The following is a 26,832-nucleotide window of genomic DNA, read 5'->3' on the forward strand; positions in this document are numbered from 1 at the left end:
TTTGGACAGAACTTTATATTTGCACTGGGAGTGCTTGCTTCATTGTGACGCTTGGGGCTCGATTTTCATTGGGCCGTTGAGGCGGGATTGGAGGCGTGTGGGGGGTTAAAATCGCAAAATCGGGGGGCACGAACCCATCCCGCCCCCAACCCACCTCCATGCCAGTTTCAAAGGAGGCGGATACCCGACCTGTTCTGGGACCTGCCTCCCCGAGGCGGGAAGGGGATTAGTACCAATTAACTGCCTGTTAACAGGTAGTTAACAGGCAGTTTTTAGCCTAATCCCTATTTTTAATCCCTGAAGTGTGGGATTCCCAACGGCTCCAAACCACGCCAAGTTAGCGAGGCGGACCGCCGGGCTGAAGGGCTTGGAGGGTTCGAGATGTCCGGTGTTCAGGTGAGTGATTTGTGCATGAGTGCAGAGGTAAGTGTGTTTGGTGTATGTAAAGTGTTTAAATAAGTTTAATTACCTTTACTTACCTTTACAGCCTTCCTTCCTTAAGGTCTCGGGAGTCCCTCATCTCACCGGCACAGAAAGCAGAATGGCCGCTAGCTGTCAGAAGTTGCAGCATTCAGCTTTCTGTTCTGGAGAGATTTCTAAATCGGCCTGAGAGGAAGGAATTAACTTAGTGTACAGATTGTCAGTGTTTGACAGCTACAAAGAGCTGTCAGATGCCGATATTTCATCTGTCAAAAGCTCTTGACAGATGAAATGTCAATCTGTGACGTCACCTGTTGCCAGGTGGCCCTTAATTGGCCTGCTGAGCCCGCTGGGTGGGCTCAACAAGGTCAATCAAGTGAAAATCGAGTGGGTCGGCCACAACTCGATGGAGGCGGGACTACAACCCCAAAAGTTGTAGTCCCACCTCCTACACGCCTCCAGTATCAAAATCCAGCCCTTAGTGTTCAAAGTAGAAATAACACTTTCCCAGCACTGAAATCCTCATTTTGGCAATCACAAAAAAAAAATCAAAAAGAAAAATTAACATAGAAGTAGAGGTTTGCATGTCAATTAGTATTATTTCTTAGAATCCCACTGTATTTTTCCCACTAAATAACTTACTTGGTCAATGCTGGTGATGTGTTACGAATCTTGAAATTTAGGATGCATTTTAAATTTCTAAACTTTTGAATGTCTTTCTGCTTAGAAATTACTCTGGTGTCTAAATCTTTGTTTCAGTGATGATGAAAGTGTAGCACCATCAGAAACAATCTCGCCAGTTACGACAAAAAATTCTAACAAAACGCAGCATGTTCGCCTCCAGAAACCTAAACCCAACTTAAAAGTGAGTGGAAAGAAAAGAGCAGGTGGAAAAGGGAATGAGAAAACTGCCTCAGAAGCTACTACATCTTATGATGATGCGAATAAAGACAAAAGTGTAAAAGTGAAAGAATTATCTGTGCAGGATCATGATGCACCCCTTGAAGAACCTACTGACATCATGAATAATGAAGTGTCAGAAAAGGTGCGTATATACTGTCCTTTATTAGTGTACAGTGAAACCTGTAAATTATGGATACCTTAGGGACTGGTATCAGCTGTCCTTTTTTGCAGCTGTCCTTATTTTCAAAATGGTCATTGTATGTATTGTAAAATGTCTTCCCAACAATCTTGAAGAACCAGATGAGAAACCCTCTCCCACATGCCAGCGTTCAACTCTGTTCACTCAACAGCTTTGCAATCTAAATTCCCATTTCATTTCAAACCACTCTCACTTGGGGCAGAGTATAACTTCAGTAATGAACTACATTTCTCAGTTCTAATTACCAGCATTAGGGCAGTCACAGGACAAAAATCGGGGATATTGAAGCTTCCAAAGGCAAGTCTTAGAATGGATTGAGAACATTTATGTGTAGGAGTGAAATTGCCGTATTCCGGTTGAGCAATGAGTCTGCAGGAAGACTGACCGATAGCTGGGATTCATAGGCCTGTCCATCACTCTATAGAGCAGTAGAGAGACCCGGGACAGCCATCCACCTTCACTCCCCAAAACCAAAGCTCCTCTAAGGAGTGGATCCACCATCAGAAGCCAAGGGAAAGATGATGATGGCAGGGTCAGGGGGAAAGAGGCTGCCAGAAGCCACTGAAAGAGTGTATGGACGCGGTGTTGGTGCAGGAAAGGACAGCATCTCTCACAGTTCTCACACACTTTCCTTGATTCGGGAGGCTGGTGAGGTCAGTGCGTGCAGGCCACTGTGAGGCAGCAGTGGGTTTTGTGAAAGAAATGGCTTTTGTTGAATGAGGAGTTCTTTATTCCAGCATCCATAGCGACAGAAACCGCTCTATCCCTGTGAAAGTGCCGTGCAAGAGGTAGAGCTGTTTCTCTGCTGCTATGGATGCTGGGTAAAGAGCACCAATTCCACAAAAGGAACTTCTGTCACAAAATGGCTGCTGCCTTGCGCTGTCCATACAATGATCTCACGAAAGTGACTGGCCCAAGAGAATTTGGTGGCAGGAAGGAAACGAGCTGCAAGGGGAAGCACCAGTGATTCCGACTCGGTGAATGTTCCAGATGCAGTAGCTTTGCAACAGGTTAGTCTTGTGTTTTAAGTTGTAAAAGGGCATGGTGCATTGAAGGCTATCCGTAGTTCGCAATTTGCAAATGTTCAAGGTTTCACAGTGCCTCTTGTATGCTTTACCATTCAAGTTTTTTTTGGGTTTCAATAAGTATCTGTTTTTTGCAGGTGTCTTTTTTTGAGCGTGTCCCTTTCTACAGGTTTAATTGTATGTTGATTCATTAATTTCATGTAATCCTCTTACCAGAAAAATGTGCCAGTGAGATGTTAAAGCCATCTTCAAAACTGGGTGGTGCAGGGCTCAAAATGAAGGCAGTAGCACCAGTAGCTGGTAGAAGTAAATGGCCTGTAAACGTGCAAGCTAAATATGCTTGCTATACCTGTACTGTGCATTAAATAGCAGTGTTGGATCCACTGGACTAGTCATGTTCTTGGTGTTGGTTGATTGCTTAACACTCCTGATTTAGTGGACCATGTTTATAAGGCAGCCGTGTAGGATTTCATCATACTGTCTGATATCAATTTTGAACTTTTCTTTTAAAGATTAGGTTAGTTTTGTATGTGATCCTTAAAAGGACAATAGTCCAGTATGATTATACCACCGTCCATCTGGCAGTGACACCAATAGTGGCACCTACAGTAATGGACAAACTTGCACAATTATTTTGACAGCAGGAGAGGGCTAGTGAGCTTTTAGTGGTCTGTTTTCTCATATCAGCAAAATTACTGACTTTAGATGACATTTGCTCAGTGGCTATTTTTTCCCAAAGTCAGTCTAACCTTGAACTGGTTTTACTTTTGTATAGGATGTCAGCAGCGCACCGATGCCTGAAACAATAGAAGCTGATAAAGCCGCAGCTGAGGGGATATCAGCAAGCAAAGCGCAAGATTCTGACACTGAATCCCGGTAATAGATTGCATATTCTTGCTTCTTTTGGTTTGTCTCAGCAGAGTGCACCATTCACTGGGCAGACTGATAGGTGATCTGCTCCCAGGCTGTTTTCAGTGTTGCTACATGATTGGTTGCTAAGTAGATTTGAGAGTGGCTTGCGATGACTCTCCTTCCAATTCTTCAATTCCTCACCATAGCATACTCTATAAAATGAATTTACGCCAACTGCTGAACTATTCTTGGCTGCTATGAGCCACTTAATTTGAGAGTGAACAATTACAAAGGTTGATTAACATAGAGAAACTTTTTTTTAAAAGAGTTCTCAGTGAAGGGCCAAGGCCCGTAGTGCTGAATCACCAAAGCTAGAAAGCATATGAGAGGAGAGTTAAATGGTTTAAAGATGCCAAATTTGGATTTTGTATATTAATATTTGTTTTTTTTGCTTCAGGTCTGTGGCGAAACCAGAGGAACCCAGAACCAAACCAAGTCAAGCAATAAGGAGCCGATTCCAGAAGCCCAAGCCGAACCTCGGAAGAGCAGTTGTAAAGAAAGATGTGCCAACACATGAAAGAAAGATTGTTGCAATACAAGAGAAAAATATTGCAACCAAAGAGGTCACAGAGCTCAGTCCAGATATCCCCATTACTAAAGTAAGTGAAACTAGTGAGAACACTGGATCTGATGCTTGCTTAGCTCCAGAGGCAAGAACTACAGATACTATTATACATAATAACATGCCGATCCAGCAGGATGCAGTGCAGGGTCCATCAGGAGGAGCCAGTGAATTAATAGTCCCAGTATCTCTGGTGTATCTAAAAGCTAGAGTCTCATCCCTGGTGTCATTTTGATGAATCTGCACCGTATGCTGTCTGGCTTTAATGGCTTTTCTATAATGGCTCCTGAATTTGAATGCAATAATCTAAATGTGGTTCAACTATTGCCTTTTCAAATTTATCATGTCCTCTTTGCTCTTGTAATCTATGCCCCTCTTCATAAACCCACAATGCTATTGGCCTTTTTATGGCTTTATCTACCACTCGCACTTTCAAGAAATTATGTCCCTGCATACACTTCAGTGTCTTTCCATTAAGTTTATAATCGCATTTCCTGTCTTCCTCCCAAAGTGCAATACCTCACATTTCTCTACATTAAATTTCATGTGCCATTTGTCTGAACATTTTGCAAACTAGCCTATGTCCTCCTGAAGTTTTCCCTGCTGTTTGCCAAGTTTTTACTTTTGTGTTGAGAACATTTTAATATTGTGTTCATTGTGTCTATATCCAAATGATCGATTATCACTTACTCCAAGGTGTTGAGTTTAACTGAGTGGTCACAGATATTCAGTACTAACTACAGGAAACTTCGCGATATCCGGCACCGACGGGACCGAGCTGCTGCCGATCTATCAAAACTTCCGGATAGACCAGCGCTAATGTTGAAGGATATGGAAGTTTTCATCTCCGTATCTGACAACAAACACTGTTGCTTAGCAACAGCTTGTAAACACTCGGCCCGTACCTTGGAAGCGTCTCTGAAGCTGTTGCTAAGCTACAGAGATGCTTTCCAGAGCCTGACTGTTTTTATAAAAAAAAAAAAATGCTAGGAGAAGAAAAAAAACCTAACCAAAACGGCTGCTGATTTCTGCCGTTAGATCGAGGTTTCCGGACATACAACCTCCGGATAAACCAAAGTTTCCTGTACCTTTTTTATTCATTCCTGGGATGTGGGCATAGTTGGCAAGACCAACATTTATTGCCTATCCCTAGTTGCCCTTGAGAAGGTGGTGGTGAGCTGCCACCTTGAACCACTGCAGTCCATGCGATGAAGGTACTCCCACAGTGCTGTTAGGGAGGGAGTTCCAGGATTTTGACCCAGCGACAAAGAATGAACAAGGAACGGCGATATGTTTCCAAGTCAGGATAGTGTGTGACTTAGAGAGGAACTTGGAGGTGGTGATGTTCCCATGTGCCTGCTGCACTTGTCCTTCTAGGTGGTAGATGTCATGGGTTTGGGAGGTGATGATACACACTGCAGCCACGGTGCGCTGGTGGTGGAGGGAGTGAATATTTAAGGTGGTGGATGGGGTGCCAATCAAGTGGGCTGCTTTGTCCTGGATGGTGTTGAGCTTCTTGAGTGTTGTTGGAGCTGCACTCATCCAGGCAAGTGGAGAGTATTCTATCACACTCCTGACTTGTGCCTTGTAGATGGTGGAAAGGCTTTGGGGAGTCAGGTGGTGAGACACTTGCTGCAGAATACCCAGTCTCTGACCTGCTCTTGTAGCTACATTATTTATGTGGCTGGTCCAGTTGAGTTCCTGGTCAATGGTGACCCCAGGTTATTGATAGTGGGGGATTCGGCAATGGTTATGCCATTGAATGTCATGGGGCAGGGGTTAGACTCTCGCTTGTTGGAGATAGTCATTGCCTGGCACTTGTGTGGTACGAATGTTACTTGTCACTTATCAGCCCAAGACTGAATGTTGTCCAGGTCTTGCTGCATGCGGGCATGGGCTGCTTTATCTGAGGAGTATCGAATGGCACTGAACAGTGTGCAGTCGTCAGTGAACATCGCCACTTCTGATCTTGTGATGGAAAGAAGGTCATTGATGAAACAGCTGAAGATGGTTGGGCCTAGGACACTGCTCTGAGGAACTCCACCAGCAATGTCCTGGGGCTGAGATAATTGACCTCCGACAACCACAACCATCTTCCTTTGTGCTAAGTATAACTCCAGCCAGTGGAGAGTTTTCCCCCTGATTCCCATTGACTTCAATTTTACGAGGGCTCCTTGATGCCACACTCGATCAAATGCTGTGTTGGTGTCAAGGGCAGTCACTCACCTCACCTCTGGAATTCAACTCTTTTGTCCACTTTGGTGTCAAAAACAGGAAGGCAGACTATTATCTGAATGGCAATAGATTGGGAGAAGGGGAAGTGCAACGAGACCTGGGTGTCCTTGTGCACCAGTCGCTGAAGGTAAGTATGCAGGTGCAGCAGGCGGTTAAGAAGGCAAATGGTATGTTGGCCTTCATAGCGAGAGGGTTTGAGTACAGGAACAAGGATGCCTTGCTGCAGTTGTACAGGGCCTTGGTGAGACCACACCTTGAGTATTGTGTGCAGTTTTAGTCGCCTTATCTGAGGAAGGATATTCTTGCCATGGAAGGAATTCAGCGAAGATTCACCAGGCTGATACCTGGGATGGCAGGAATGACGTATGAGGAGAGATTGGGTCGATTGGGCTTGTACTCGCTGGAGTTTAGAAGAATGAGAGGGGATCTCATTGAAACTTATAAAATTCTGGCAGGACTGGACAGACTAGATGCAGGGAGGCTGTTCCTGATGGTCGGGGAATCCAGAACCAGGGGTCACAGTCTAAGGATAAGGGGTAGGCCTTTTAGGACAGAAATGAGGAGGAATTTCTTCACCCAGAGAGTGGTGAACCTGTGGAATTCTCTACCACAGAAGGCAGTAGAGGCCAATTCATTAAATATATTCAAGAAGGAGTTGGATATATTTCTTAAGGCTAAAGGGATCAAGTGGTATGGGGAGAAAGCAGGGACCGGGTACTGAACTTGGATGATCAGCCATGATCGCATTGAATGGCGGAGCAGGCTTGAGGGGCCGAATGGCCTACTCCTGCTCCTATCTTCTATGTTTCTATGTCCATATTTGGACCAAGGCTGTAATGAGGTCTGGAGCTGAGTGGTCCTGGCAGAACCTGAACTGAGCATCAGTAAGCAGGTTATTGGTGAGTAAGTGCCACTTGATAGCACTGCCGACTATACCTTTCATCACTTTGCTGATGATTGAGAGTAGACCGATGGGCGGTAATTGTCCGGATTGGATTCGTCCTGCTTTTTGTGGACAGGACATACCTGGGCAGTTTTCCACATTGTCTGGTACATGTCAGTGTTGTAGCTGTACTGGAACAGCTTGGCTAGAGGCGCGGCTTGTTCTGGAGCACAAGTCTTCAGCACAACAGCCGGGATGTTGTCAGGGCCCACAGCCTTTGCTGTATCCAGTGCGCTCAGCCATTTCTTAATTTCACATGGAGTGAATCGAATTTGCCGAAGATTGGCTTCTGTGATGGTGGGGACGTCAGGAGGAGGCCAGGATGGATCACTCACCCAGCACTTGTGGCTGAAGATGGTTGCAAATACTTTAGCCTTGTCTTTTGCACTTATGTGCTGGGCCCTGCCATCATTGAGGGTGGGGATATTCATGGAGCCTCCTCCTCCCGTTAGTTGCTTAATTGTCCCCTGCCATTCATGACTGGATGTGGCAGGACTGCAGAGCTTTGATCTGATCTGTTGGTTGTGAGATCGCTTAGCTCTGTCTATAGCATGCTGCTTCTGCTGTTTAGCATGCATGTAGTCCTGTGTTGCAGCTTCCCCAGGTTGGCACCTCATCTTTAGGTATGCCTGGTTCTGCTCCTGGCATGCTCTCCTGCACTCCTCATTGAACCAGGGTTGATCCCTGGCTTGATGGTAATGGTAGAGTGAGGGATATGCTGGGCCATGAGGTTACAGATTGTGGTGGAATACAATTCTGCTGCTGCTGATGGCCCACAGCGCCTCATGGATGCCCAGTTTTGAGCTGCTAGATCTGTTCTGAATCTATCCCATTTAGCACGGCGGTAGTGCCACACAGCACGATGGAGGCTGTCCTCAGTGTGAAGACGGGACTTCGTCTCCACAAGGACTGTGCAGTGGTCACTGTTACCAATACCATCATGGAAAGATGCATCTGCAACGGGTAGACTGGTGAGGATGAGGTCTAGTTGGTTTTTCCCTCGTGTTGGTTCTCTCGCCACCTGCTCCAGGTCCAGCCTGGCAGGTATGTTCTTCAGCACCCGGCCAGCTCGGTCAGTAGTGGTGCTATCGAGCCACTCTTGGTGATGGAAATTGAAGTCTCCCACCCAGAGTACGTTCTGTATCCTTGCTACCCTCAGTGCTTGTTTCAAGTGGTGTTTAAGATGGAGGAGTACTGATTCATCAGCTGAGGGATGGCAGTAGGTGGTACTCAGCAGGAGGTTTCCTTGTCCATGCTTGACCTGAAGCCATGAGACTTCATGGTGTCCGGAGTCAATGTTGAGAACTCCCAGGGCCACTCCTTCCTGACTGTATACCACTGTGCTGCCACCGCTGGTGGGTCTGCCTGCCAGTGGGACAGGACATACCCAGGGATAAGGGATGGTGATGGTCGAGTCTGAAACATTGGCTGAAAGGTATGATTGTGTGAGTATGACTAGTTTGTGGGACAGCTCTCCCAACGACACCTCAATGCTAAACTCCCTCTGAGGTCAACTCTGTATTCTCCTGCTGTATGTCACTCTTGCTGCTCAGAATAATCTCTCGCTGGTAAACTCTTAATTTACACAATAGCCAACTGCCACAGGAACGGCAGCCAATCATAGCACTTACATAATTAATTCATTAAGCTATTGCCATCTCAAACCAGCTGTTTATACAGTTCCTAGTGTTGAACAGTTAAAATTAAATAGATTAATCTCAAAATGCAATAAAATAAATAAATATTTCAGTACTTCAGTTACTCCCACTGAGTCTCCTGTTTTATAGAGAATCTCTTTACTGTGTGTGGAACTAGATAATATATTATTTTCCCAGTAACATTCTTCTATTTATTTATGTGATTCAAAACTTGTACATTTGTCTAACTGTAAAACCTTGTTTTGTGTTTTGGTTTTCAGTTAAAAGCGCTATCTCCAGAGGCAGTCCTTGTGTCCTCCAATTCTGTGGAATCAGAGAGACAAAGTGTTACAGATTCAGATACTGAAATATCAAGAAGAGGCAGCTGGGATTCTAACAAAGTGCAGCGACCAGCAAGAACGTCTGAGTGTGACAGTCAGGATGAACAAGAGGAGTTAAAGCTGGATGCCATTCAGGAAAATATTATAAGCAAACCAACTAGGTATTGTGTAAAAGGGGCTTAGGATGTACTGTTTTAGTCAGTCATATATCATTTGAATATGCAACGGAATATTTTGAATTTGTTAAGGCCTCAGAGTGGCCTAGGTCATCTATAGCCCTACCTGTTGTATTTGACCAATGAATGCCTCATTACTCAATGAGTAAGCATTTCATGTAATTTGTCATCGAGTCATAGAGATGAGGATGATGTCTGCTTCAATTCCTGGTTTGAGCTTATTTCACTGATCTCAACTGGAATGGTAGTGGGAATGCTACCATTGGCCTCCGTGTCCCTAAACTGAGGGAAGAAAAAAATGGTGAAGGATTCCTCACCTGGTCATTGTCCAGTGCCCACTTCTGGAAGTATTAAACTCATGTGCAAGGAGACCATTTGAGCACAGAATGTGGCTTGCTGATGATGCCTCTATTGTAGAATAGCACATTGACATGAAGAATGGCTACTTGGCTGAGGTGCAAGAGTGTTCCTATCACTTGTGATGCAGTGCCTCATCAAAGAAAGAAGAGAATATCGTTTGTACATCTAACCAACTTTCATTCTCATAGTAGTGGCTTTCTCTTTGAGCACAGAAGTTTTATTCAATTACACTGCTTGGCTGCTGTAAAGGTAACTAACATTTTGATGAAAACATGAAGTACAGAGTGTCATCTTCAGTCATATTGTTCAAAACACAGCATAAATGGAATTATATGTATTCAGCAAAATGAGTTAGTGGAAAAGTAAATGAAAATATCACACTGTCCCTGGCCTGAAACTAGTTTTGGTTAATTGATGGTATTAAAATATTTCTTGGATACTGTTATTTAAAACAATAAAATAAAACTCTTTCTTTTATAGGTCTGGAAGACAGCCCAAACCAACAGCATTTTATAAATCTCCAGCAGAACAGAAACCATCAACTACTTCTACATTATTATCCGAGGGGGAAAATGAGGGCAAGGGCAGGAGTAGACCTGCACGATCTCAAAAAGCTAAACCCAAAATCAGCAAAGGCTTGGGTAAGAAGGAGACACAAACTAAGAGTGCTGGGAAAGGTCAGGGAACAGCAAAGAATACACTTGTGACCTTGAGAGCATCCCAGGAAGATGATGACGATGATGAACCTGAAGTAGAAGAAGAGGATGATATATATTCCATCAATCCGGAGGAGGTCAACAAAGCACCGGCTTTTGTGCCAATCAGCCTACGATCTCCTGAACCTGTTCAAACTCAAGTGGAGGAAACCATGGAAGAGGTACAACACTAAATAGTCGAACATGTGCTGTTTTATACGTCTGGATAACTGTGCCTTTTTAGTCTAAGTGTTGAGATTCTTGTGTTTCTTTTGTATTTTAGGTAAAATATTATGGTTATTGTGCAGTTAAAAATAGTTGGAGAGTGAATGTGTGTGTTTTCGGTGCATCTAGCAGCTCTTAATAACCCACCATGTTTGCCACCTGTTTCAGTAGTAGTGCTTTTGACTATCTTTTCTTAAATTCTAGTCCAAACTTTTTATTCATGCTTGTTACAGATTAATATGGCTTTTTTTTCCCCTACACAAGCAAGTTCTGTTGAGTGACCAAGTTCATTTCACAAGAAACTACTGATAGCTGACAACTGGTTCCAAAATGTGTAGGTAACTTAATTTTATAGGCACTTGTGAATTGAAATGACCTCCATGTTCAGTGCATATGAGCTACTAATTGAGTATTCTAAAAATAAAACTAAGTGGCTATGAAATCTGTCTGTCTCTTTCCCCCCGCCCCTCCTTCCCCCCTCCCCCATATAGGTTTTACCATAGAAACATAGAAGATAGGAGCAGGAGTAGGCCATTCAGCCCCTCGAGCCTGTTCCGCCATTTAATGAGATCATGGCTGATCATCCAAATTCAGTACCCTGTCCCTGCTTTCTCCCCATATCCCTTGATCCCTTTAGCCTTAAGAAATATATCTAACTCCTTCTTGAATATATTTAATAAGTTGGCCTCAACTGCCTTCTGTGGTAGAGACTTCCACAGGTTCACTACACACTGGTGAGAAACTTTCAAATGTCTGTGTTCAGAGAGATTTGGGTGTCCTTGTGCAAGAAACACAGAAAGCTAGCATGCAGGTACAGCAAGCAATAAGGAAGGCAAATGGCATGTTGGCCTTTATTGCAAAGGGGTTGGAGTATAAGAGTAAGGAAGTCTTGCTACAATTGTACAGGGCCTTGGTGAGACCACACCTGGAGTACTGTGCACAGTTTTGGTCTCCTTATCTAAGGAAGGATATACTTGCCTTGGAAGCGGTGCAATGAAGGTTCACTAGATTGATTTCTGGGATGAGAGGGCTTTCCTATGATGAGAGATTGTGTAGAATGGGCCTATATTCTTTGGAATTTAGAAGAATGAGAGGTGATCTCATTGAAACATAGAAGATTCTGAAGGGGATTGACAGGGTAGATGCTGAGAGGTTGTTTCCCCTGGGTGGAAAGTCTAGAACTAGGGGGCATAGTCTCAGGATAAGGGGTAGGCCATTTAAGACTGAGATGAGGAGAAATTTCTTCACTCAGAGGGTTGTGAGTCTTCGAAATTCTCTGCCCCAGAGGGCTGTGGATGCTGAGTCTTTGAGTATATTCAAGGCTGAGATAGATAGATTTTGGACTTTAGGGGAATCAAGGGATATGGAGATCGGGCGGGAAAGTGGAGTTGAGGCCGATGATCAGCCATGATCTTATTGAATGGCAGAGCAGGCTTGAGGGGCCGTATGGCCTACTCCTGCTCTTACTTCTTATGTTCTTTCCTCACTCTTACCCCTTTCCTGACTTTTAGTGACAATTTTAAATTGATGACCACTTGTCATTAGAAGAAATACACTTTTCCTATTAAAGCTCCTTGGCCTTCTATGTTCCAGTGGCAATAGCCCCAGTTTTTCATCTCTCCTCGTAACTCTAGTCCTGGCCATCTTGGTGAATCTATTCTGTACGCTCTATGGTTTTAATGTCCTCTCTATAATGGGGTACCCAAAACTGCACCCAGTGCTCTTAACTGTGGCCTAATCTCTACAAATTCATCATTACCTCTTCACTTCTTTCCATCTTACAGTAACATTTGTCACCACATAGTTAAGTGAATAAATACATGGATCTGCTTGGCCTGGGCTTCTGATGCAATAATTACATTCTAAGTTATTACTGCCCAATACACACAGTAGACAAGATTTTGCTGAATGCCTATGAGATAGTTGTATTGCAACTTGAATCTGAGGGAAGAAGTCTTTTTTGATGTGTGTGTAAGTTTTAGTTTGTAAGTCTATAGTTACACATGTTAAACTTGCTATTTTTCTGTTCTGTCCCACTTCTTTAATTTACTTTCTCCCCCTTCCTAACCTTGGCTTGGGAAAGCACCTTGCCCTTCATTTCGAGCTATCCTCTGTTGGTGCTGCTGAAAGTGGGAATTTGCCATATTGGAACTATGGCCATGAGTCCACATCTTGCTGCTCTAAGCACCATCACATTGGTGATTGGGTTCCATAAGAATTGCTTGACCTCTTCTGTGATTATGTAGGAAGTTAATTTTTACTCTATTAACTAAAATAATGCATTAAAAAAAAATAATTTGGTTTTGTTTTATTCGTTCATTTTTAATTACTTACCATATAATTTTGCATTCCGTTTTTCCAACAAACCTGCATTCCTTGATGGCAGTGAGTTGATGTTCAATGAAAGCTGAGACTAAAATGGATGGTGTTGTACACTGGACTAAAACCTGACTCTGAACAAGTAATGCAGCTTTAAAGATGTGTTTTGTTTGGAAATTTTTTTTTATACCTTATCACTCCCATTTATCACACACAGCTTGAAATAGCAGTTAATGTCTCAGACAAGAACTATGATAGTGAAACTGAACAGTCACTCCCTGAGTTACCTGATAAAAGTGACCCCAGTCAGTCCTGCACCTTAGTTCCAGAAGAAGATTACCATCCAACAACTGTCGATCAGATCGAACTTTTTGTTGTAAGTTGTTAAGTCTGTTGTTTCCACAACTGTTTGCATCAGGACCGTTTATTAGAATGAAAAAAATAGAATAAAGAGTTGAGATTTAAATAATATAAGATAATCTTTGCCAACTGTGGTCTTGACTAAATTCATAGGAAAGCAAAGTAAAAATTGATTTAGAACATTTAATAATCAATGTCAGGATAATCAGTATTTTGATGTTTAGTGTGTTCCATATTTTTGTTTAAAATTGAAGGCACAGATGCACATTTGTGGTTAAAATTTGATATTTTAGAAATCTGCAAAATATTTATAAAAATGTTAGTTGGTGAATATTGGTGTTTTGACCATTTTAAATTATATTTGTCCATACTGGCCCTAATGCCATTAGTTACATTCTACACTGTGCACAAATGTAATCTATCTTGCCATCTACACTGTAAATATCAGGTACTTTAGAACTCCATATATATTTACCTAAACAATTACTTTATGTTGAATTGATCTTTTAAAATTAATATTTATTTATCAGAGCAATGAACTTTGAAATTCATCTGTTTACAGGAAGTTATTGAAATTGCAAGTGAAGATGCAGTTCAAGGTAAGAAAAGTACTGACTGTGAGCACTTTTTTCAAACATATTATAATGTCATAAATTATTATTGAACAGACATCTGAATCAATTCAATTTGCCATGTAGATATGCAGACATTTGAGTCGTTACTTAACTAAAGTATGTAAGAGCAGTTGAATTCACATCAGTAGCACAGATATTGAACTCCCAATTGACCTGCTTAAAAATAGAAATGAGAATACCCTCTAGTTCATCTAACTCGTGCCATTATAACCAGATCTCAATGTATAAATCTCTTTCCAACCTTTGCATATTCCGTCTATTTAATATTGGAATTCGTAACCCATTTCAAACTCGATCTGTGCTTCAAAGCTTTTGCCCTCTAATTGAAATCATGCTTTACCTGTTCTCACCTACTTTCTCTGCTTGAAAGTCTCCTACGCCATCTGCCACTGTGGCCTGCTACCAGGGTACTGCTCTTGTAGTAGTGATATTCCTGGATCTATGTTAAGAATGTCAGTGCATTCATCTACAGTACAAGGTTATTGTACACTATTAAGTGTCCCATTTTCAGCTCTGGTGCTTCAGTATCAGGTAACTGCTGACCTCAGCAAGCTGTCTCGTTCAACAACTGATCTCGTACCTTGGCCCAAATGTTGACAACAGAATAGTTATGGACGAGGCTGAGGTAGTCAATGATGTAATAAAACTCACTACGCACTTGGTTTGAGTATAAAGCAAGGCTTTAATCAACTTGTTTCAGAACATGGAGGTCTAGTTGTACTTCACTAGTTCCTGTCTTACAAAATGTCCCTGGAAAGCTGGGCCCACGCCCGAGTATTTATACTCCTTAGACGGCGCCACCAGCTGGCCGTCCAGCGTTACTTCATGAGTAGTTTCTTTGAGGATGAGATTTATGACATTCTTCCTGCCTAAAAGATTTGGAAGTCCGACGACTTCCTCTTAACGGATTAGGCAGACCACGAATAGCCGCAGTCTTTTAGATCTTTGTTTATGGCTAGAAGGCACGTCTCCCCGGACCGTGTCTTGGTCCCTGGGCCGCTTGATCCGTACCGGTGGATCGACAGGACCCGTGTTGCCCTGATCGACCCGAGGGAGGCTGGGGAGATCTTGACTCCGGGTGTGGGTCCCCACAGGTGCGGAGCTGGCTTCATCCTGTTTGATAGCCAGGGATTGACCGGCATCCTGGCCTTGGGTGGCCATCCCACGGGGAACGCTCGGCTCCCCAAGTGGATCTGGTGGGGCAGCCGGCAGATCTCTCGATGTCCCAGGTAGGGCGTCATCTTTGGGGGAGCGCAGAGTGTCGGCATCATCACCGTGGGTCCCTCTATCAGTTGGGTCCGTGGAACCGGCTGGACAGGGAGCCAGGTCTCGGAGCGAAACGGTGGACTCCCGGCCATCAGGGTACCGCACGTGCGCGTACGTGGGATTGACATCCGTGAGTTCTACCTCATCGACGAGAGGATCATTTTTAGACGGTCGGACAAATCTTTGGAGCAGCACGGGGCCGGGAGCTGCCAACCATGACGGTAGGGACGTCCCGCGGGTGGAGCGACGCTGGAAGCTGAAGAATCGCTCGTGAGGTGTGACATTGGTGGACGTAGAGAGAAGAGACCTGATGGAATGCAACACGTCAGGGAGCATAGTTTCCCACTGCTGGCCTGGTAGGTTGTATGACCTCAGTGCAAGACGAACAGCATTCCAAATGATAGCGTTGTATCTCTCAGCCTGTCCGTTACCGATGGGATGGTACAGTGTCGTTTTACTTGTGGCGATTCCCCGTTGGGAGAGAGAACTTTTGAGTTCGCTTGACATGAAGGAGGGACCCCAATCAGAGTGGATGAAATTGGCCGTACCGCAAAGGGAAAAGACTTGATCAAGGCATTTCATCACTGTGGAAATGAGCATATTGGGACAGGGGAAAGCGTGAATATTCGTCCACCATAGTAAGTAGATAGGTGTTTCGTGTTGAGGAAGGCAATGGCCCTTTAAAGTCAATGCTGAGTCGCTGCATAGCATGTATGAGTGAGCCATCCGATGGACGGAAGAATTGCGGTTTTAATTCCGCACAAATTCTACAGGAGTAGCATATTCTTTTCACATCTTCCGTAGAAAATGGGAGATTTTTAGATCGCACAAAGTGCAACATACGGGTAACGCCAGGATGGCATAAGTCAGTATGAAGATCTGCAAGAGTCGAAGTAGACATAGAAGAGCAGAATGCCCGCGTGAGGGTATCCGGGGCCACATTCTCTTTGCCAGGTCGATAATGTATGGTGTATCCAAAGGCGGCCAATTCCATCCTCCAGAGTTGTATTTTGTTATTCTTGATCTTAGTGCGTTTCCGGTTATCCAGTACTAGCTGGGGGGAGCCCGGCTTTGCCAGGGCTGTTTTGGGGCGGGCGGTTTAAATCGAGTGCGAGGCTTTGGGGCCCTGTCTCTGTGTCCCTCTGTGAATCTGCTGCCGGGCAACATTTTAAATCGAGTACCAGGCTTTCAGGCCCTGTCTGTCTGTCCCTCTGTGAATCTGCTGCCGAGCAACATTTCTACCTTTTTAATACCTTGAAAGATGAAAGTGAAAGTACTTAGAAAACGTTTTTGGTAAACCTTATGTTATTTTTAAAAGAGATACTAACTTTCAAAGTAGTTTGAGCTGGAAGCTGAAGTCATGGCAGTGAAACAATGGCTGCCACATCCCCGAGATGAAAACGATTAGTTCCGCCCACACACACACACACCGATTGGCCAACCATCAGGGGACCGTACTGTAGGATTGGTCAATCGTGACGGCACAGGATTGGTCGAACCTTGATGTCAGTCAATGAATGCTAGCAGATAATGAGTTTAATTTTGAAGGTTTTTTGCATAAGGCGCGAACAATTTTTGTCCGACCGAAAAGTAAATACGCTTACGAGCGTTCCGGAAGCATAAGCTTTCCTCGGAGGTAACGCGCGCGTAGGTACGCCGTATAACTTTCGAGCGCATAGCCGGACAGACGCACACCCGAGGACAGACAGAAGGACAGACAGATCGATTCCTTTATTATTATATATATATAGAGATATAGACTAGCTGGAGTGCCCGGCGGTACCGAGGCTTTTTCGAGGGCATGTTGTTATTGGAAGAGAGAGAGAGAGCGACTGGGGGGGAAGAGAGAGAGCGACTGGGGGGGAAGAGAGAGAGCGACTCGGGAAGAGCGAGAGAGCGACTGCGGGGGAAGAGAGAGAGCGACTGCGGGGGAAGAGAGAGAGAGCGACTGGGGGGGAAGAGAGAGAGCGACTGGGGGGGAAGAGAGAGAGCGACTCGGGAAGAGCGAGTGAGCGACTCGGGAAGAGCGAGAGAGCGACTGCGGGGGAAGAGAGAGCGACTGGGGGGGAAGAGAGAGAGCGACGGGGGGGGAAGAGAGAGAGCGACGGGGGGAAGAGAGAGAGCGACGGGGGGGGAAGAGAGAGAGCGACGGGGGGGAAGAGAGAGAGCGACGGGGGGAACAGAGAGAGAGCGACGGGGGGGAACAGAGAGCGACGGGGGGAACAGAGAGAGAGCGACGGGGGGGATGAGAGAGAGCGACTGGGGGGGTGAGAGAGAGCGACTGGGGGGGATGAGAGAGCGCGACTGGGGGGGATGAGAGAGCGCGACTGGGGGGGATGAGAGAGCCCGACGGGGGGATGAGAGAGCGCGACTGGGGGGGATGAGAGAGAGCGACTGGGGGGGATGAGAGAGAGCGACTGGGGGGGATGAGAGAGAGCGACTGGGGGGGATGAGAGAGAGCGACTGGGGGTGATGAGAGAGCGCGACTGGGGGGGGATGAGAGAGAGCGACTGGGGGGGGAAGTGTGAGAGCGACTGGGGGGGAAGAGAGAGAGCGACGGGGGGGAAGAGAGAGAGCGACGGGGGGGGGGAAGAGAGAGCGCGACGGGGGGGGAAGAGAGAGAGCGACGGGGGGGAAGAGAGAGAGCGACGGGGGGGAAGAGAGAGAGAGCGCGACTGGGGGGGAAGAGAGAGAGAGCGGGGGGGAGTGGGGGAAGGGGAAGTGGGGGAAGGGGGGAGGAGTGGGGGAAGGAGGAGGGGGAGGGGAGAGTGGGGGAAGGGGGGGCGATGAGGGGGAGGGAGGAGGGAAGGGGGATGGAGGGGGAGGGGGACGGGGGAAGGGGAGGGGGGGATGTGGCGAGGGGAGGGGGAAGGAGGGAAGGGGAGAGAAGGAGGGAGGGAAGGGGAGGGGAGGAGGGTGGGTGGAGGGGAGGGAGAAGGAGGGGTGGAGAGAAGGGGGGGAGAGAAGGGGGGAGAGAGAAGGGGGGGAGAGAGAGAGAGACAGAGGGGGGGAGGGAGAGAGAGAGAGACAGAGGGGGGGAGGGAGAGAGGGCGAGTGGCCCGCGGCCGCAAATGGAGCCAAGCCCCGAGAACAGGCGTGAGCCGGCTTGAGGCTGAGAGACGGCCACGCCCGGTTGCCGGGGTAACCCTTCCCCCCCCCCCCCCCCCTTCCGAGCCCCCGTCCTTCCGAGCACCGGCCGCGCCGCCCCGCCCCGCACTCCCGAGAGCTCCGAGCCCCGGCTGCCCCGCACTCCCGAGAGCCCCGCTCTCCGAGCCCCAGCCGCCCCGCCCCACACTCCCGAGAGCCCCGCTCTCCGAGCCCCAGCCGCCCCGCACTCCCGAGAGCCCCGCTCTCCGAGCCCCAGCTGCCCCGCCCCGCACTCCCGAGAGCCCCGCTCTCCGAGCCCCGCACTCCCGAGAGCCCCGCTCTCCGAGCCCCGGCCGCCCCGCCCCGCAGTCCCGAGAGTCTCCGAGCCCCGCCCCCCCGGCCGAGCCGGCTTGAAGTCCGCCGATTGCGGATGTGAGAGACGGCCGGCGGGCCCGGTTGCCGGGGTAACCCTTCCCGCTCACCAAGCCCCGCCCCCCCCGCCCGAGCCGAGCGGGGAACAGAGAGAGGCGCCGCGTCTCAGCTGCTCCTGCTGCGCGCGCACCCTGACCCTCGTGACCCTCGTGGCTGACGCTGTTGCCCCGGGTAACGTGACACCGGGTGGGGGGCGGTGAGGAGCTTAGCAGAAGCCGTGGGACAATTACCTAGCTCGAGCCTGGCTGGGCAAGAAAGGCCCAGGCTTTGAGGCCTAACAAAAACGGGGAAAGGTAGAAAAAAAGAATCTTCAGGTTAGAGAAAATATTTACAAATGAATGAAGTTTTTTTTAAAACAATTTAATAAAAGCAATTTTATTTTGCTGGAAATGTATATTTGAAAAGAAAGACGCAGAAAGCAGGAAAAAGAATGGAAGCAAGATGGCGGCTACTCACCTCGGTTCAGAACGATAAGGCCCGCCCACACACGCACCGATTGGTCGACCGTCAGGTCACCAAAGCGTAGGATTGGTCAATCGTCCCGTCACTCGACCGTAGGAGGGCCCGGCCGCACGCGCCAGCAACCCGGCGTACGATTGGTCGACCTCGAGGTCACTCTGTCGCTAATGAGCGGATAATGAGATGCTAATGAGCGAAATGTTGAACGTTTTTCGGATACCGCGGGCGCGATTTTCGTCCGTCCGAAACGTAAATACGCTTACGACCGTTTCGGAACCGTAAGCTTTCTTTCGACGTAACGCACGCGTAGGTACGCTCTATAACTTTCGAGCGCATAGCCGGACAGACGCACACGTGAGGACAGACAGACAGATAGACAGACAGATAGACAGACAGAAAGAAGTATCCGTTTATATATATAGATAAAGGCCACGGAGCGCTGATCGGTTATAAGTGTGAAATGGCGAGAAAATGACTCCATTTACGTACAGCTTCGATGATGGCCGTAGCCTCCTTCTCGACAGGACGATAATGGAGCTCGCTACCCTGCAAAGTTCTGGACAGAAATGCAACAGGTCAACCACCTTGATTCAAGGTTGCAGAGATCGCCACATCCGATGCATCGCACTCGACCATGCAAGGAAGATTTTCATCAGTGGAACGAAGCGTGGCTTTTTCCAGTTGTCGCTTGAGGAGGTTGAAAGCTGAAATAGCCGTTGCCTCCAACGGAAATGACTTTGCGTGTAGCAGGGGCTGGATCTTGTCAGAGAAGTGGGGTATCCATTTCGCATAATAGGCGAACATGCCGAGTGTCCGACGAAGATAGCCGAGATTCGTAGGGGGAGGGAGCTCCTGAAGCGGACGAAGTCGCTCCGGATCTGGTTTGATGACCCCGTTGCCCACCCAGTAGCCGAGGATGTTGACTGATGGTACTGATTTCACAGATTTGGACCCATTTAAGGTTAAGTTGCGACGACGGAGAACGTCAAAAAATTTCTGGAGATTGGCATCATGCTCCTTCTGGTTATGACCAGCAATGGTGATATTATCCAGATATGGAAATGTGTCCGTTAAGTTCTCCTGTTTGACGAGGCTGTCCATTGCCCGTTGAAAGACGGCCACCCCATTGGTGACCCCAAATGGAAGGCGACAAAACTGGTACAGCCGACCATTGGCCTCAAAGGCCGTATACTTTTTGTCAGAGTCCTTTAACGGTACTTGATGATATGCGCTCTTTAAATCAAAAGTTGAAAATACCTTGTAGTTGGCTAGGTTATTGACCATGTCATCGATGCGTGGTAGTGGGTAGGCATCCAGGTCGGCATACTGGTTAATAGTTTGCGAGTAATCGATGCAAAGACGTTTCTTGTGTTGCTTCAGAGGATTTTTAACGACGACGACTTGAGCCCGCCAGGAAGATGAACATGATACCATCAGCTAGAAGGCGAGAGATTCCTGCCTCAATAAAGGATCGATCATCTTGGCTGAAACGTCGTGATTTAGTGACTATGGGCTTACATTGGGGGGAAAGATTGGCAAACGAGGAGGGCTCATCGAGCGAAGCCACCGAAAGCGCACAAAACGGTACTTTGGAAATAGTAAGCTCCGGCTTTGACCCACCAAACTTGAAAGTGAGTCTTTTGTGTTGTTTCTGGAAATCCTGTCCCAGGAGCACATCACTGCATAGGTTTTTGAGCACACCGAGCCAGGTGGAGAAATAAGTGCGGCCATTGAGAATAAGGTCGACAAGACAAAAGCCGGAAGAATTGGTGGTCAGTGTCGTCAGAGCCATTACAATTTCCCTGTCCGAGGGGTAAATACGCAGTTTTAACTTACTGATAGCCCGCTCACTAATGAAGCTGTCAGAGCTGCATGAGTCGATTAGTGCGCTCAAAATGTGTCCATTTACCGAAACCTTCGTGGCTGCATGGGACAGACTTTGTGGAAAAACAGCTGTGACGGGAGGAGGGGCAGTTTTACCCTCGACAGCTGTAACCTTAGTAGTGGTTCTTGGGGGAGGAGCAGTTTTATAGGTAGTAGCTACAAAACTAACAGGAGCTCTCGACCGGTATACCTTAGAAAGGGGGCCATAGAAACATAGAAGATAGGAGCAGGAGTAGGCCATTCGGCCCCTCGAGCCTGCTCCGCCATTCGATGAGATCATGGCTGATCATCCAAACTCAGTACCCCGTACCTGCCTTCTCCCCATATCCCTTGATACCTTTAGCTCTAAGAAATATATCTAACTCCTTCTTGAATATATTTAAGGACTTGGCCTCAACCGCCTTCTGTGGTAGAGAATTCCACAGGTTCACCACTCTCTGGGTGAAGAAATTCTTCCTCATCCCTGTCCTAAATGGCTTACCCCTTATCCTTAGACTATGACCCCTGGTTCTGGACTCTCCGACCATCTGGAACATTCTACCTGCATCTAGTTTGTCCAGACCTGTCAGAATTTTATAAGTTTCGATGAGATCCCCTCTCATTCTTCTAAACTCCAGCGAGTATAAGCCCAATCGACCCAATCTCTCCTCATACGTCATTCCTGCCATCCCAGGGATCAGCCTTGTGAACCTTCGCTGAACTCCTTCCATGGCAAGAACATCCTTCCTCAGATAAGGCGACCAAAACTGCACACAGTACTCAAGGTGTGGTCTCACCAAGGCCCTGTACAACTGCAGCAGGACATCCTTGCTCCTGTACTCAAACCCTCTCGCTACGAAGGCCAACATACCATTTGCCTTCTTCACTGCCTGCTGCACCTGCATGCTTACCTTCAGCGACTGGTGCACAAGGACACCCAGGTCTCATTGCACTTCCCCTTCTCCCAATCTATTGCCATTCAGATAATAGTAGGCCTCTGTTTTTGACACCAAAGTGGATAACCTCACGTTTATCCACGTTATATTGCATCTGCCACGCTTCTGCCCAATCACCCAACCTGTCCAAATCATCCTGGAGTTTCTCGGTATCCTCCTCGCAGCACACACGCCCACCCAGCTTTGTGTCGTCTGCAAACTTGGAGATATTACATCTAGTTCCCTTATCTAGATCATTAATGTATATTGTGCATAGTTGGGGTCCAAGGACCGATCCCTGCAGTACCCCACTAGTCACTGCCTGCCACTCAGAAAAAGACCCGTTGATTCCTACTCTCTGCTTTCTGGCCTTTCTTACTAACAGCGGCTCTTGACTGGCATACCTTCGAAAAGTGACCTTTCTTGCTGCAATGATTGCAGGTCGCGTTGCGAGCAGGAGAAAATTTCCTATAATGGAACACACCTCCACAGAAGAAACATTTCCTTCCAGATTGCCAAGATGCCGCTAGGGCGGGGTCGTCGTCAATGAAGGCTTCTAGGGTAGGGTTGTCATCAGCCAGGTTGGAGTCGTCATCCGTGAGGGCTTCTGCTCGAGGCCTATGGAAGGAGTCACTAAAAGTGATAGCAGCAGCCCGTGCACGTGGTGAAAGATAGGTATCTGCATTCCTCTTTGCTAAGTCCAGAGAACATGCTTGGTCATAGGCAGCCTGTAACTTGAGGGTTTTATTCTCCAACAGACACTGACATATGAAGGGAGACGCAATCCCATTAATAAAGGAATCAGGAATTAACTCCTCCTGGTACTGCTCAGCTGTAACAGCTTTAAGATTACAATCCTTGCTGAGCCTGCGAAGTTTCTAAAGGAATTTGTCAAGTGATTCCCCGGGTTGTTGTCAAGTTGTGGCCAGTAGATGCCGAGTAAAAATTTCGTTTGGGGACTTGACATATAGCTGCTGTAGTATTTGGATAGCAGCGTCATAGTCTACACAGTCTTCGATATAATCAAACACATGAGGGGATACAAAATTAGCAAGCATTCGTAACTTATTAGGAACATTCTCACCACACTCCTCAAGGAAGTTGCTAAAGATACGATACCAGTGTTTCCATACCTTAGCAGCTGTAAGTGAATTCGGGTCCAGGTCGAGACGGGCGGGTCTGAGTAGTTTCTCCATGATGGATCGATTACTTGTCTGAGTTCCCTTCTATGGTTCGAGTCGTAGCTGGCTGTTTCCCGAAATCACCCAAAGCATGGAGTCGATATCAAGTTGATTAAATTGATGTAAGAAAACTCACTACGCACTTGGTTTGAGTATAAAGCAAGGCTTTAATCAACTTGTTTCAGAACATGGAGGTCTAGTTGTACTTCACTAGTTCCTGTCTTACAAAATGTCCCTGGCAAGCTGGGCCCACGCTTGAATATTTATACTCCTTGGACGGCGCCACCAGCTGGCTGTCCAGCGTTATTTCATGAGTAGTTTCTTTGAGGATGAGATTTATGATAGTCAATATCTTAACTGTCCCTTACAATAGTTAAAACCATAACCTCGCCAAACAACTATATTTGTTCTGAGGAGAATAATCTTTAAAGCACTTGGTTCTGAGGCTAGGAATTGGTCTTTGTTGCTCTCTTTTCCAGACATCAGTCTTTTTTTTTTACCCATTTGAATTAAATTGAAAATGAAACTTCTTAATTCACTCTGTCCTGGTTACTTATGTTGACTTGTTGCAAAAATAATGCTTCTCTGGTTTATACAGTGTTCACACTACTGTGAACGATGTAATTTATGCAGTGAAGTTGCGCTGTAGGTGACCGTACAAGAAGTACAGAAGTTGCAGTGATTGTAGTTGTAATTGAAAAGCTTTCATTTAATTCACAGTGCTGATATTCAGGAGAAGGGTCGAGGTGAGATGGAATTTCTAAGTTTCGGTGTAGGTTTGAACGCTGAATATTAAATTATATTCTAAATTGTACAGTTTATACCAGAGAAAAATGACATGGATTTTAGATGATACCCAGTTTTAATATTTCATTGTGTTTAATTTGAACATTGTGTTTAATAACCTCATACCAGTTCTACAATAAAAAAATGTCTTCCTCTTCTGTTGACCAACAGCCCATCTATATGCTGTTTCAGAATAATGATGTACTTTTCAATTAAACAAAATAGTTTAATAAATAATGGGAATAATTAACTGTCATAGGAGTTTCACAACACTAATTTATCCATTCAGATAATATAATGCAAAAGAAACACTTTTGCAATTTAACTGCCATCTGAACTGAGATTAGATTTCAGAATTGAACATACTCCTTAAAACTAACTCTTTTTTTATATGTATTGTAGGGGGTGGCGGGTGGCACGTGCGCCCAGTCAGTTATGCCCCCGACTGTTGGTGAGCGGTTCGAATCACTCCCGCGCCCCTGGGTTCTAGACACCGGACTTAGGTACAGGCGGCGATACAGAAAGACTCGAGTAGACAGGTGGTTCAGTGTAAGAAAACCAAGAATTTTATTAAAAACAGGAACGAAAACACAGTCTTATGAGAAAAATTACTGGTAGAGAACACAATTACAGGCATATAACACTACAACTTATATACTTATACAGGGAATGGGGAACACACGGCACATCGAGGGAAAAACAATTACTTTTAACAATCCCCTTATCCTTATCCCACCCCTATACCTAACTAGATTAAGCTATGAGGGGCCAGGAATTCATGCTCACCAATCCAAAGCAAAACTCGTCGTTTTAGCAGTCACGATTTTGGGCTGCCGTCCTTTTGGGTACTCCGTTGCCACGTGGTCTCCGGGCGCGGTGCTGGAGCTGCTGCTGCGACACACCTTTCTTCTCCGCTGCCGTCGTCGTCTCGTCACGATGGGTTCTCCTCTTCTTCTCCCTCGGATGGTCGGCGGCGGTAACGTTGCGTCAATGAGACGATTAACAGTCTTCACTGTTTAGATTTTACTACCCAAGCGTCAAACGCCAGTATATTCATTGTGGCGTGGACACCTGCGTTAGTGTTCAACAAGGGGCTTGCCAGCTTAATTGCGGGATTTGCCCAACCAACTTAGTCCCACTGTCCTCAGATACTTTCTTCCCCGAGCGTCAGCTTATAACTTGGCGCTCGGGTTTTTTAATTAATACGTCTTCTGCTGCCCTTCTCTGCACTTGTCGGGTCTACCTTACTCTTCGTCTCGGTTCGTCCCACCTTGTTTCCTCTGCCCTCTCTCGTGGCCCGGGTGTCCTGAGTGACTTTGGACTCTGGTCTCGTTCCCCTCCCCTGCTATTGGTATGGATGTCCTTGGTTGCAACTTAATGCGGGGAGCGAGAAGAGAACCCGCCACGAGGTCAGGGCTCGAGTGCGAGCGGCGGTAGCCCAAGACCAGACGAGAGGTCAGAGTCAGGAGGAGAGAGCCAGCAGAGCGAGATTGCTATTAAGGGCCTACAGTTATACTCTTTTCGATGGCCCCTTATCTGCGCGCCAAATCAGGTTAGTCCATTGTTTCAATTTTGGCGGGCTGTTTTAAATGATTGTACCAATCTAGAATAACTGTTTTTAGATGGCCGTTTATCGCACCTAATGGCCTGATGTCCGGGCTGTATTGTCATTAATGTATTTTAATCGGTCTGTCCAGCCTCGATGGCTTCCATAAGCTGTTTCTGATAATTTATGCGGACAAACTAATGGCCTCCTGTTTAGGCCTAACTGGGTTGATCTGTTCCCATTTGACGAGAATGCATATTCAAATGTTTGCTTAGCTGTCTGGCCCTCCAAACACAAAAGTCCTTCTCACTTAAGTTTCGATTTCCCAAAGCTGCTTGTTCTGAGCTGCAGAGTTCAGACTTTTAAAATCGTACAGACTTTTGGTCACGAGGTGCGGACGCCATCTTTTGGGTACCCTTTTTAAATTGTCCATAGGGTCCCTTTTATTAATAACCTTGGGAGAATGTGGAAATTTTGCAAATCTTACAGTATCAAAGATTACCACTAATGTATTTTTGATACTAATGCTGGTATTTTTTAGTAGAACACTTTCTTCCTATCAATCTATGCTGTTGTAACACTGTTGTAGTGTCATCACGTGTATTCTGTTCAATCCCTCCAAACTGGCACAGTGAAACTTGGTTAAATTTTCTATCTGATAACCTGGTAAGCAGTTTATGAAAAAGCTTGTTGGAAAAACTTTTGTTAGGAATATTTTTATAGGGGCCAATAAGGGTATTTGTGTTTGCACTACACAAAAATGGCAATAGTAGCTAAATCCTATTTTGAGAACTGGATACTTTGTGGCCCAGTTTATTTTCAGGCTTATGGAGTAATTGGGGGTTCTACTGTACAAGCTGTTTTAACTTTGAGTTTTAGACTCGACATGGATCTTAATAAATATTTGATTCTAACTGTAGTGTATGTACCTTTAAGAGGAACTATGTTTTTGAAGCCCCTGTATACTGTAGTACCAGTAGTGACCACTCGGGTATATAAGCCTGTGTAGCGTCTTGTGTTGTTAGTTCACCTCCAGACTTTGTTCAGTAAACACTTGTTAAATCAACTCCTGCATTCCGTGTCTCCATTAACACACGGATCTAACAGTGGCGACGAGTTAGAAACGAACTTACCTGCAATTCGGCAGCACCTCCAGGGGATCGATTCCTCAGACGAAGGTCGAAGCCAGAAGCAAGAAAAAAAAACTCGAAAACGAGGGCCCGGCTTGGTCTCCAGTCTGTGGTTTCCCCAGCTAAATGAGCTGGTGGCAGGTAGTGCACTGATCCTTCCTGGGCTGCGGCGGGCTAGAGCTCGATCAGGTGGCTCTGCA

At 46.3% G+C, this 26,832-nt stretch overlaps 1 protein-coding gene across 1 annotated transcript in view; it reads left to right on the top strand.

The window, feature by feature from the left end:
* The window catches only part of LOC147124584 (uncharacterized), a 158,111-nt gene that overhangs the window by 68,377 nt on the left and 62,902 nt on the right, over positions 1-26,832 (top strand). Inside the window, exons 13-19 of the mRNA XM_085989913.1 lie at positions 1,180-1,465; positions 3,323-3,423; positions 3,857-4,058; positions 9,118-9,338; positions 10,194-10,590; positions 13,170-13,328; positions 13,875-13,911. Of these exons, the coding sequence (XP_085846039.1) occupies positions 1,180-1,465; positions 3,323-3,423; positions 3,857-4,058; positions 9,118-9,338; positions 10,194-10,590; positions 13,170-13,328; positions 13,875-13,911 (1,403 nt within the window). The remainder of the gene's footprint in view (positions 1-1,179; positions 1,466-3,322; positions 3,424-3,856; positions 4,059-9,117; positions 9,339-10,193; positions 10,591-13,169; positions 13,329-13,874; positions 13,912-26,832) is intronic.

Source organism: Somniosus microcephalus, chromosome 1, assembly GCF_052327205.1.
Source record: "Somniosus microcephalus isolate GS21.2 chromosome 1, FLI_Smic_1.0, whole genome shotgun sequence".
In the NCBI taxonomy this organism is placed as follows: domain Eukaryota; kingdom Metazoa; phylum Chordata; class Chondrichthyes; order Squaliformes; family Somniosidae; genus Somniosus; species Somniosus microcephalus.